The sequence below is a fragment of the Bubalus kerabau genome, chromosome 8 (genome assembly GCF_029407905.1).
Source record: "Bubalus kerabau isolate K-KA32 ecotype Philippines breed swamp buffalo chromosome 8, PCC_UOA_SB_1v2, whole genome shotgun sequence".
Lineage (NCBI taxonomy): Eukaryota > Metazoa > Chordata > Mammalia > Artiodactyla > Bovidae > Bubalus > Bubalus kerabau.
In genome coordinates this window covers 77,030,947-77,043,743 of record NC_073631.1, presented here as the reverse complement: position 1 = coordinate 77,043,743, position 12,797 = coordinate 77,030,947, and the positions used below count along the sequence as shown (strand labels likewise).

At 36.9% G+C, this 12,797-nt stretch overlaps 1 protein-coding gene across 10 annotated transcripts in view; it reads left to right on the top strand.

Moving 5' to 3' along the window:
- LOC129659367 (uncharacterized) overlaps positions 1 to 12,797 on the top strand; it is a 382,363-nt gene that overhangs the window by 259,834 nt on the left and 109,732 nt on the right. For 2 of the 10 annotated variants that reach the window (XM_055590615.1, XM_055590614.1), the window contains exon 4: positions 6,131 to 6,240. The exons of 3 other annotated variants lie outside the window; for them this stretch is intronic. In XM_055590615.1, the coding sequence (XP_055446590.1) occupies positions 6,131 to 6,225 (95 nt within the window). In that variant the 3' untranslated portion in view covers positions 6,226 to 6,240. Of the gene's footprint in view, positions 1 to 6,130; positions 6,333 to 9,025; positions 9,047 to 11,224; positions 11,378 to 12,797 lie in introns of those variants that run through there. 5 more of the 10 variants (XR_008718050.1, XM_055590621.1, XM_055590634.1 and 2 more) reach the window with 5 other exon arrangements.

Here is a 12,797-nt window from a genome sequence, read left to right as displayed (position 1 = left end):
TGAATTTGGCAATCAGGAGCCAGTCAGCTCCAGGTCTTGTTTTTGCTGACTGCATAGAGCTTCTCCATCTTTGGCTGCAAAGAATATAATCAATCTGATTTCAGTATTGACTGTCTGGTGATATCCATGTGTAAAGTCTTCTCTTGTTTTGTTGGAAGAGGGTGTTTGCTATGACCAGTTTGTTCTCTTGGCAAAACTCTGTTAGCCTTTGCCCTGCTTCATTCTGTATTCAAAGGCCAAATTTGCCTGTTACTCCAGGTGTTTCTTGACTTCCTACTTTTGCATTCCAGTGCCCTAAAATGAAAAGGACATCATTTTTGGGTATTAGTTCTAAAAGGTCTTGTAGGTCTTCATAGAACTGTTCAACTTCAGCTTCTTCAGCGTTACTGGTTGGGGCATAGACTTGGATTACTGTGATATTGAATGGTTTGCCTTGGAAATGAACAGAGATCTTTCTGTCGTTTTTAGGATTGCATCCAAGTTCTGCATTTCAGACTCTTTTGTTCACCATGATGGCTACTCCAGTTCTTCTAAAGGATTTTTGCCCACAGTAGTAGATACAATGGTCATCTGAGTTAAATTCACCCATTCTAGTCCATTTTAGTTCACTGATTCCTAAAATGTTGATGTTACTCTTGCCATCTCCTGTTTGACCACTTCCAATTTGCCTTGATTCATGGACCTAACATTCCAGGTTCCTATGCAATATTGCTCTTTACAGCATCGGACCTTGCTTCTATCACCAGTCACATCCTCAACTGCGTGTTGTTTTTGCTTTGGCTCCATCTCTTCATTCTTTCTGGAGTTATTTCTCCACTGATCTCCAGCAGCGTATTGGGCACCTATTGACCTGGGGAGTTCATCTTTCAGTATTCTACCTTTTTGCCTTTTCATACTGTTCATGGGGTTCTCAAGGCAAGGATACTGAAGTGGTTTGCCTTCCTTTCTCCAGTGGACCACATTTTGTCAGAACTCTCCACCATGATCTGTCTGCCTTGGGTGGCCCTATATGGCATGGCTTAGTTTCATTGAGTTAGACAAGGCTGTGGTCCATGTGATTAGATTGGTTAGTTTTCTATGATTGTGGTTTCAGTCAGTTTGCCCTCTGATGCCCAAGGGACTCCCAAGAATCTTCTCCAATACCACAATTCAAAAACATCAATTCTTCAGTGCTGAGCCTTCTTTATGGTCCAACTCTCACATCCATACATGTCTATTGGAAAAACCATAGCTTTGACTAGACAGACCTTTGGTGGCAAAGTAATGTCTAGCCCCTGGTCACCTGTAATTTACTTTCTATCCCTATGAACTTGCCTAGTCTAGATATTTCATATAAGTGGAATCATAGAATATTTGTCCTTTGGTGTCTGGCTTAGCATAATGCTTGTCATTGAGCATAATGTTTTCAAGGCTCATCTATTGTGTGTCAGAATTCAATTCCTTTGCATAGCTGAATAACATTCCATTTTATATATATATACCATATTTGTTTCTCCCATTTCCTTAAAAGTTTTTTTCAGCTGGAACAGTTATTCTTCTCCTTCGATCAAAAGTCAGGCAAGATCTCTGACTTTTAGTCACTTGTAAGCAATAGAAAATCTTAATATCACTTTTTGTTGTACATTCATAATCTAATCCATTAAAAATGCCTTGTGCCAAAAAATAAACTTGATATAACATTAAATCTTCTCCCCTGATCCTTGAGGTCCAGACCTGTGTGCCATACCTGAGTGCATTTGGCGTAGAAGCTCAAATGGGCTGATGCAACTCACTGGTCACTTTGAGGGTTCATCTGGTCCTACCTAAGCCATGACTCTACTCATCTCAGATTAAGGTTGACAGGAAACACTAATCAGTGATTATCCACTTTATTCCCTTGAGAAGTATCTCTTCAGATCCAGTTTTTTTAATTCTAGTACTTAAAATTAGTTTATCTTGAATAAAAATAACTTAACTCTATGTTAGTGCCTATAGTGTTTCAGCCTCATTATAGGATCATCCCTGCAGACCAGAGTCCCCTGTCCTTACGGTGGTAGCAAAATCCTAACCCTGTTCCTGTAGATATAACAGATACATGTTCCTGCCTAAAATATGCTCACAGACATAATTACAAAGACTTGTCAAGATATGTGTGGAGGATTAGAGGCAGACGCTTTAACCTCTGAGCCACCAGGGAAGCCCCTTGTAGTGGATAAGAACTTGGAAATGATCAAATTTTCAATAATATCATACTGGTTAAATACATTTTTGAGATGTCTGTATAATAAAGTACAATAAAATATAATATCTTGTTTAAAAAAATTGGCAATCTGGTTAGACTGAGAAATTTTCTTCTGTTGGTTTTAATAATTTCTTTCACTCTTTTACTTAAAACAGCTATCTTTTTCAGTATTCATATTGAATGGGATCACCAAATCAAATTTGAATTCTGATAATTTATCTTAATTTTACATGCCCTGTATTGTTCTCCTGTCTTCTAGTATTCATAGTGGGAATGCAAAAGTATAATTAAGAACTTGAACTTGCAAATCAGGCATACCTAGATTTTGGTTGTGTGAATTTAGGCAAATTTTAAATGTCTTAAGCTTAGTATTAGTTATTTCTTTTTATATTTCTGTCTATCCATCTATCCTTATCTATAAAATTGACATAATAGTACCCACTTCAGAGGCTTGCCATCATGATTAACTAGATCAGGTACAAAAGGTGCCTTTTTCTTTTCTCTCTCTCTTTTTTTTTTTTCTTGGAATAGACTTCAATGAAGTACTACTAAAAAATAAAAATGAACTTTCTTTTTGAGGCAAGCATCACTTTGTCTTGAACACACAAGCTCTTTGGATCCCCATTGCCTTGTGGATAGTTGCTGTTACTATCTATGTAACTTATTTTCCCTTAGACGAAACCCAGGCTAAATCCCACATGTTCCATGAGGTCTTGTTCCATGAATACAGAACATAGAAGTTTCTGAATCTAGATCTAAATTTTGTTTGTGCTCTTTGGTCCTTAACTGGAGTCATGGCCCACTATTGTTTGTTGATTTGCTTATGTAGGTATTCTTTCCTAAAGAAAGTTAACATTCTTATATCATAAATTACCTTAACAAGAAACAACAGACAAAATAAAAATACTATCAACCAAAACAAACTCTCCTGCCCCCCGGCCCAGACCCTTCCAGAATGCATTTCAAGCTGACACATAGTTACTGAGTGAGTATTTGAATGGCTGCCCTAGAATGTTAGAAATGACTCTCGAGTTCAAAGTGACATTGACTATACCCAAAATGGAATATTTTTTTTCCTTAGAGAAGTTCATGCCAGCTAAGCCTTTTATTGTTGTAGAAAGGTTGGCATTAAATCACAGGGTAAAGTCAACTTTACCTCCTCCAATTTTGGTGCTTCATTTTTATTTTGGACCTCCTGCATACTTAATGGTGGTAGTAGAGCTAATATTAAAGATGGGCTGGGGCTGGATTTCATTTGCTGGCTTGCTTCAGATCTCCTTTTATTATCTCTGGTTACCTAGCAACAGATGAACTAAGGCCAGATGATGCCATCTAGGCTCATCCTTCTGCTATGATTCTGAGTGTTTATTCATTAACCATATTTCTTTAATGTTCATGCAAAGGTCCATATTAGTGTGAAAAATGGGAAAGAGTGATTTGGTTAATGAAATAGCCACACATTATTTGAATCTCTAATATAGTGCAAGCTTGCTTTAAAAATATGCTGAGTAAACTTCTTTGTGTGTGTGTGTGTGTGTGTGTGTGTGTGTATAATTTGCAGAAAAAATAATTTGGTGGTGACTTACTATAATTTAGAAAGAAGTGAAAGTGATTTCTCTATAGGTGGTTTCTTTCAAATGGCAGGTTTAAAGGTGGCTGATCACAGTAAGGAACTAATTGCCTGGTTTTAACTAGGCTCACTGCTGTAAGAGATCTTGAAAATATTTCTTCTCCTGGTGTTTGTATCACCTTGAGCTTCAATATAATGATACCATACTCTTTTTGTATTGAGCCTTATTTCAACAGAAAATGTGAGCTATTTTCACTTTTTGAAAATTAGAATTAGTGTAAAAAGTTTAAAGCAGCTAAAAAAAGCTTTTCATCTTTTAAAAATTCTTCTCAGAGAAGTCAGCTTGTTTTATTTTTTAAAGTTAATAATACTGTGACTTTAGCTTCTCTCAACTATTTCTGTGATATTTGTCACTTTTACTTCATAAATATGATTACCAGTGCAAGTGGAGTATAATTGCATGAATGGATTTATGGAGAACCATGAGGATCTCAAAATTATGTAATCTAAATTCTAAAATTAAGATTATCTAGTTTTATCACTGACTCTTCAATCTAACCAAAATTTAAATTTAGAATGAACACATGTATACCTGTGGCAGATTCATTTTGATATTTGGCAAATCTAATACAGTTATGTAAAGTTTAAAAATAAAATAAAATTAAAAAAAAAAAAAAGAATGAATAAAATCAATGTAAAATAAAATGTTCATTTTAAAAATGACTTCTAATTTAATCCAACAACCTCTATGTTTATTATGTTTATATGACTGATCAAGACATTTTAGGTCTTTAGGTCTTGCAAATATGAGAAAGCAAAGTCCTTGTTTTCAGGTAACTTATGATTTATGAAAGAGACAATGGACCTCTAAGAGACTAGAACCAAGATAGAATGGAACAGAAATCTATGCAGATATAAATACATGTACATACTAGATCTGTTCAAGAGAAATAAGGGCTTAAATTTGTCAGGTCAGTGGTTCTCAAATGTGCACTGTAGACTAACATATTTTGAGACCTTTTCAGAAATGCAAATTCTTGAGCTTCATCGCAGACTACAAACTCAAAAACTGGAATAGAGTCCAATAATCTGTTTTCATAAGCCCTCCAGGTACCTCTGAGGCATGATGAAATTTGAGAGCCATTAGAGATGAGCTGTCGCATATAGTAGCCACTGGAAACACATTGCTCCACAATCTAAATCTAAATTAATTAAAATCAGGATTTGACTTTTAGTTGCATTAGTTACATTTCAAGTGGTCAGTAGGCATAGACAGTCAGTAGCCACCATATTGGACAGGACAGGTGTGTAACATTCCCATCATAGCAGAAAGCTTTATGGAACAGCATTGCTCTGGAGCATGGAGACCTCAAGGGAAAATTGAGAAATGAAAGAAAGTAGATTTCACTCAAATCACACAGATTCTTAAATGCATAAGTAAGGAATTTGAACTATAATCTCAGAGAAGAATGATTTTAATTTTTTTAAAGACATGATAAGCTTGGACTTTGTTTATGGAAAATCACCCTTACAGTCAAGTGCTTGATGCCTCCCACTGATGAGACAGTAGGAAAGCAAACATCAGGTTTATTGGTACTGAGACTGAAATAGTGGGAAGGAAAAGAAGAATGTGTGTTTATAAAACCTTGAGAATATAGACCCAATGGGAACTGCTTACTCTGAATGATAGGTAGTCAGAGAGATAGGAAACTTTAAATAAGACTGGAATTTGAGTGAATGATTGGGACAAGGTTAATGCTGTTGGCAGTGAGAAAGAAACAGCAGTAGTTTATCACATTACATGAAAAAAAAAAAAGATCATGGGTTTGCCATGCAATTTTATCAATCCCAAGAGCTTTTATATTCATCCATAAATTTTCTTCATTACTCTTATAACATAGTTTTATCCTGTTATTGTCCTTTCCTGTCTGGTAATTTTTTAGATTACTGGTTTTCATGAAGAAAATGAATATTTTCCCAATAATTACTGTGAATGTTTTTCAAAGATGTAAGCAGTTTTATTTATCAATGGATCAGGTGGAATATGTCCAGACAATTTCTTCTTTTTTGGCTAGAAAATAAATTTTTCTGGATGAAAGAGTTGCAAAAAAAGAAACCAGGTTGTAATGTATCCTGTGAAAATTCTGGCTTCCTCAAGTATCTGAACATTATAGTTTTAGTTTGTGGAAAAATTGAAATGATTTTCAGTTTCATGTGAAATAGAATACAGTTGACCCTTGAACAACATGGGTTTGAACTACATGGGTCACTTATACATGAATTTTTAAAAGTAGTAAATACTACAGTTCTATATGATCCTGGCTTGGTTGAATCCACAGATGCTGAACCATGGATTCAGAGGAACCATGTATGTGGAGTGCCAACTATAAATTATATGAGGATTTTTGACTGTGCAGAAGGTCAGCATGCATAACCCTCAAGTTATTCAAGGGTAAACTGTATACAGAGTGCTAAGAGTGTCAAGTATTGTTCCAGTCCTTTATTTTCTTACAAATTTCACAGTAGTGTATACTTTTATACATAAATATATCTCTGTGGATTAACTTTATTTTATTTTTGAACATTAAAAAATAATACTGGTTAACATATAATAATTTTTGCATGTTAATCAGTTTTTTATAGAGATAGCATAATTGGTATGGTTTGAGATATTATACTAAAGTAGAAAAATAATCACCCTGTTCTATGTCCAAAATTCCATGTTTTAGTTCTACTACTTTAAAGATATTAGATAGAGTAAAATTCTGTGGGCTAAAATTTCCCCATTTATGTAATGAAGAGCTTCAACTAGATTACCTTGATCTTTCTGACTCTATAGCATGAAAACATAATGGCTTGCAAATTGTTTTTTAGCTGCTATTGATCAAAGAGCATACCTTGTGGGTGAGGAGGCGGCACAGGGCAGGCAACTTGTTAAGAAGGCGAAGAAAATAAGATGTGGGGTAGAGGATGGAGTTGTTTGTATCACATTGAACAGTAGCAACTGGAAACTTAACTTGAAGACTCGGATACCTGGGGTAATGTTCCAATAGGGAAATTGCTATCCTCATGTACATGTGATTGTAACTGGTAACAGTGTGATGGAAAATGAAGAAGAAGACTACTTAAGGTAGTCAGGAAGTGGAATGAGAAGGTTTTTTACACAGACTCACTCTGTTCATGTAACTGTTGTACTTGATCTGTCTCTAGCTTCTGTTTATATTGTTAAACACATATATTCAGAATTTGTACAGGGTAGAAGTGAATTTGGAAGATACATTCATGGGCAAATATCTGATGGGATAGAAAGAACACTGGGTAGGGAAACATGAACACTTGTTTAGGTGCTAGCTCCTGTAACTAGTGCCATCAGTTCAGTTCAGTTCAGTTCAGTCACTCAGTCGTGTCTGACTCTTTGCGACCCCATGAATCACAGCACGCCAGGCCTTCCTGTCCATCACCAACTCCCGGAGTTCACTCAAACTCATGTCCATCAAGTCAATGATGCCATACAGCCATCTCATGCTCTGTCGTCCCCTTTTCCTCCTGTCCCCAATCCCTCCCAGCATCAGAGTCTTTTCCAATGAGTCAACTCGTTGCATGAGGTGGCCAAAGTATTGGAGTTTCAGCTTTAGCATCAGTCCTTCCAATGAACACCCAGGACTGATCTCCTTTAGAATGGACTAGTTGGATCTCCTTGCAGTCCAAGGGACTAGTGCCATAGTGTTTCACAATTTATTACGTTGACCCCTGCTTCTATGCCAACAACCTTCAGAGTAGACTTGACAGTCTTAGACAGCAGCAGGGAGAGCGATCTACAGAGCAAGTGGCTAACTTGCTGTAATTTCCAGCCAGTCTACCTAGCTTACCAATTCATTGAAACTGGCAGCACTCCAGATCAAAACTCTTTCTGGTAACCATGCCAACAAGTAGTTCTAGGTAGACCAGATGGATTTGTGAACATTCAAAATGTTGATATTGACGATGTCCGAACTAGAGAAAGAAATAATGGATATGTACAGCAGTAAGGAGTAATTGATTATGTAGATGAGTTTAACGCCTCATAAAACACTTATAATTTTTTCCTCCCATAGTCTCGTCCTTTATCTGCAGCACCAACAGTTACTAAGTTTCTCTCCAGGCCTTTACCAGTAGGGCTTGCTAATTGCACAGCCTCCTGATTATCATTAACTTCATTTTTATAGTCATTTCTTATTGACTCAAGGAGGCATATCTATTATCAGGGAAACCAGAGTGATGGGGCACAAAAACAGTTAAATTTATGCTTAAACCTAGTTAGATTCCATCTTTGTTTTCTGCTTTTCCCACTCCACTGACCACAAATTGTTTTGTGACAATACATTTATTCTTGTCCTCTGTATTTCTAGACCAGAGATTTCTCAGTGACCAGAAGAGAGTTTTGAGTTTTTGTTATCTCACCAGAGAACTGAAAACAATTTTTCAGTTCAGAAAATCCTTTACAAGATTTTCTGTAAAGTAGATGGTTTATCGGAGAAGGCAATGGCAACCCACTCCAGTCCTCTTGCCTGGAAAATCCCATGGACGGAGGAGCCTGGTAGGCTGCAGTCCATGGGGTCGCTAAGAGTCAGACACGACTCAGTGACTTCACTCTCACTTTTCACTTTCATGCATTGGAGGAGGAAATGGCAACCCACTCCAATGTTCTTGCCTGGAAAATCCCAGGGATGGTGGGGCCTGGTGGGCTGCTGTCTATGAGGTCGCACAGAGTCGGGCACGACTGAAGCAACTTAGCAGCAGCAGCAGATGGTTTATAATTCTTAAAATTAATTACTGCACTGGTACATTTGTCTTAATGTAATCATTATTCTCATTTTAATATAAGTCCTTTCTTAGTCCTCTTTTCTTCCAGAAGCATAAGCTCTGGGCTATATATATATTTGCCCTGCAAATGGAGGAGTTTGGATTTGGTGATCTCTGTCCCTTCAAGCTCTGACACTAAGTCTGAAAGCTAGGGGTGATTATAAAAGGATTTTCCTGGTTTCTTGAGATTGAAGTTATAAGGAGTGGCCGCTGTACTACTTTCTAAAACATGCTTTAGATTCACTGAAGGGAGTAAACCACTGCAGTGGTCTGACTCTGAATGCTGTGCATCTTCTGATTTTCCTCAAATGGTTGCCTTTCACTCTTCCATGCAGTAATTTTGCAGGCATTCAGTCTTTGCAGCCAGTGACATTTTTCTAATTTTAACTCAGGTTAATCAGCTGGGTGAGTATTGATGAACAAGCATTTGTTAAAACCATGTCTCAAGTAATGTCAATTTGGATTGAACACGTGCCGTGCTGAAGAGATTTCTTCACTAACCTGCTGACACTGCCAGTGAGAGTTCAATGTTGTTTCAAGAAAGAGTCCTATTGGAAGAATCAATATAGTGAAAATGAGTATACTACCCAAAGCAATCTATAGATTCAATGCAATCCCTATCAAGCTACCAACAGCATTCTTCACAGAGCTAGAACAAATAATTTCACAATTTGTATGGAAATACAAAAAACCTCGAATAGCCAAAGCGATCTTGAGAAAGAAGAATGGAACTGGAGGAATCAACCTGCCTGACTTCAGGCTCTACTACAAAGCCACACTTATCAAGACAGTATGGTACTGGCACAAAGACAGAAATATAGATCAATGGAACAAAATAGAAAGCCCAGAGATAAATCCACGCACATATGGACACCTTATCTTTGACAAAGGAGGCAAGAATATACAATGGATTAAAGACAATCTCTTTAACAAGTGGTACTGGGAAATCTGGTCAACCACTTGTAAAAGAATGAAACTAGAACACTTTCTAACACCATACACAAAAATAAACTCAAAATGGATTAAAGATCTAAACGTAAGACCAGAAACTATAAAACTCCTAGAGGAGAACATAGGCAAAACACTCTCCGACATACATCACAGCAGGATCCTCTATGACCCACCTCCCAGAATATTGGAAATAAAAGCAAAAATAAACAAATGGGACCTAATTAACCTTAAAAGCTTCTGCACATCAAAGGAAACTATTAGCAAGGTGAAAAGACAGCCTTCAGAATGGGAGAAGATAATAGCAAATGAAGCAACTGACAAACAACTAATCTCGAGAATATACAAGCACCTCCTACAGCTCAACTCCAGAAAAATAAATGACCCAATCAAAAAATGGGCCAAAGAACTAAATAGACATTTCTCCAAAGAAGACATCCAGATGGCTAACAAACACATGAAAAGATGCTCAACATCACTCATTATCAGAGAAATGCAAATCAAAACCACTATGAGGTACCATTTCACACCAGTCAGAATGGCTGCGATCCAAAAGTCTACAAGTAATAAATGCTGGAGAGGGTGTGGAGAAAAGGGAACCCTCTTCCACTGTTGGTGGGAATGCAAACTAGTACAGCCACTATGGAGAACAGTGTGGAGATTCCTTAAAAAACTGGAAATAGAACTGCCTTATGACCCAGCAATCCCACTGCTGGGCATACACACTGAGGAAACCAGAAGGGAAAGAGACACGTGTACCCCAATGTTCATCGCAGCACTGTTTATAATAGCCAGGACATGGAAGCAACCTAGATGTCCATCAGCAGATGAATGGATAAGAAAGCAGTGGTACATATACACAATGGAGTATTACTCAGCCATTAAAAAGAATACATTTGAATCAGTTCTAATGAGGTGGATGAAACTGGAGCCTATTATACAGAGTGAAGTAAGCCAGAAAGAAAAACACCAATACAGTATACTAACGCATATATATGGAATTTAGAAAGAAGGTAACAATAACCCTGTGTATGAGACAGCAAAAGAGACACTGATGTATATAACAGTCTTTTGGACTCTGTGAGAGAGGGAGAGGGTGGGAAGATTTGGGAGAATGGCATTGAAACACGTAAAATATCATGTATGAAACGAGTTGCCAGTCCAGGTTCAATGCATGATACTGGATGCTTGGGGCTGGTGCACTGGGACGACCCAGAGGGATGGAATGGGGAGGGAGGAGGGAGGAGGGTTCAGGATGGGGAACACATGTATACCTGTGGCGGATTCATTTTGATATTTGGCAAAACTAATACAGTTATGTAAAGTTTAAAAATAAAATAAAATTAAAAAAAAAAAAAAAACAAACAACAACAAAAAAAAGAAAGAGTCCTAGAAGCCCATGGCCCATTGCTACTTTTACTGTTGGCCTCAGTGTTCTGTGAATATTATGTCTTTTGTTTTCCTAATGAAAGCTAAATAATTTATGAAGACCATTTAAATACATAATTTTAATTTTTAAACATGCTGGTGACACTGTAATAATTTATCGAGCTCTGGAGGTGCTAGAAATATCTAGGCACAAGATAGGACTGAATGAGCTACTTCTATGATCTTGATTTACTTATTTCTTTATTCATTTATAGAAAACAGAAAGGTCTATTTTGAAGCCACTTATCACTGAAGTTTTCCCTGACAAGCCTGAGACCCTGTCTCAGGGACAGGATATTAAATATCCATCTTGCCATGTTTGACCGTGTAGTATAGCGGCTGCCATGGCTTTCACCCTGGAAAACCTAGTGTGTGTCCATTTCATTTTCTGTCAAATTTGCTTAAGTAATAAAAATTATATATTCCACTAAAAATAATACTATGTTCATCATGGATTAATGAGTTCAACATCATCATCAAAAATTGGATAATTTAGGATTTCCTTGGCAGTCCAGTTGTTATGACTTTGCTTTCCAATGCAGAGGGTATGAGTTTGATCCCTGGTTGGGGAGCTAGGATCCCACATGCCTCACAGCCAAAACAAAACAAAACAAAACATAAAACAGAAACAATATTGTAATAAATTAAATAAAGACTTTAAAAAATGGTCCACATCAAAAAAAACTTTTTTAAAAATGTGGATAATTTACGTACAAAAAAATCTATGAAGTGCACAAATATTAAGGGCCCACCTTGAAGAATATTGCACATATACTCCCCAGGTTAAGATACAAGTGTCCCTTCCCAGTCTGATCTTCTCCTTTGCCCTGTTGAGGAAACCACTATTCTGATTTCTATCATCATCACTAATTTTGCAAGAATTTTTTATTCAGATCCAGAGATACATAAGATAGTAGCTCTGTCTTTCAGTAGTTCACAATGTAATGAGGGGAGATAAGAGCCATGAAGAAATTGCCAGAATACAAAAGTAATCCTTAAGCATTGTATGTTTGTGAGATTAATAATGCCATCCTAGATTTCAGAGTGTTTGGTATTTATAAACATGTATTTATAAACACTTATAATCATAATTGGCCCTCACAACACTGCTGACAAATGAATGCTATTGTCTCCTTTTATCCTTGAGGCAGCTTAAGATAATAAAGCTTAACTATTGATAACATGCCTGTATTAGTTTTCTATTGCAATGTAATAAATTAACACATATTTAGCTGTTTAAACTGACAGAATTCATCATCTTATTTCTTGTGGGTCAGAAACCCAGACACAGGCTAGAAGGTGTACACCAGTGGGCAGGAATCTCTGGGGCATTTGACTAACCTAAGGTGAGTAGTGTCACATAGGTGATAGGAAACAAACGAAACATGGCTGCGTATCTTATGCATCTTTATATCATGCTTCTGTGTGAACACGAAGAGGGAAATGACATTTAAAAAGGCTCTTCTAACCAGCTACAGTTATTATTTATGGAGTTCTTATGTTCCATGATTAGATTTAAAGCTATTAGCAATCTTAGTGCGATAGAATTTTAGTTCCATTTCAAAGCTATGGAAGCAGATGCTTGGAGAATTTAAGTAACTTGCCTCGGTTCACACAGCTTTTACATAAATGAGCCAGGATTCTAACCTGGTTCTTTCTGACTCCAAATCCTTTGCTCTTGTCCTCTCTATTACATGCCTGAACATAATATATGAACTAGCCTTTGACAGATCTGTAGATTTTTGAAAGTTAGAGATATGATCAGAAATTATCAGTAATAATCAGAAA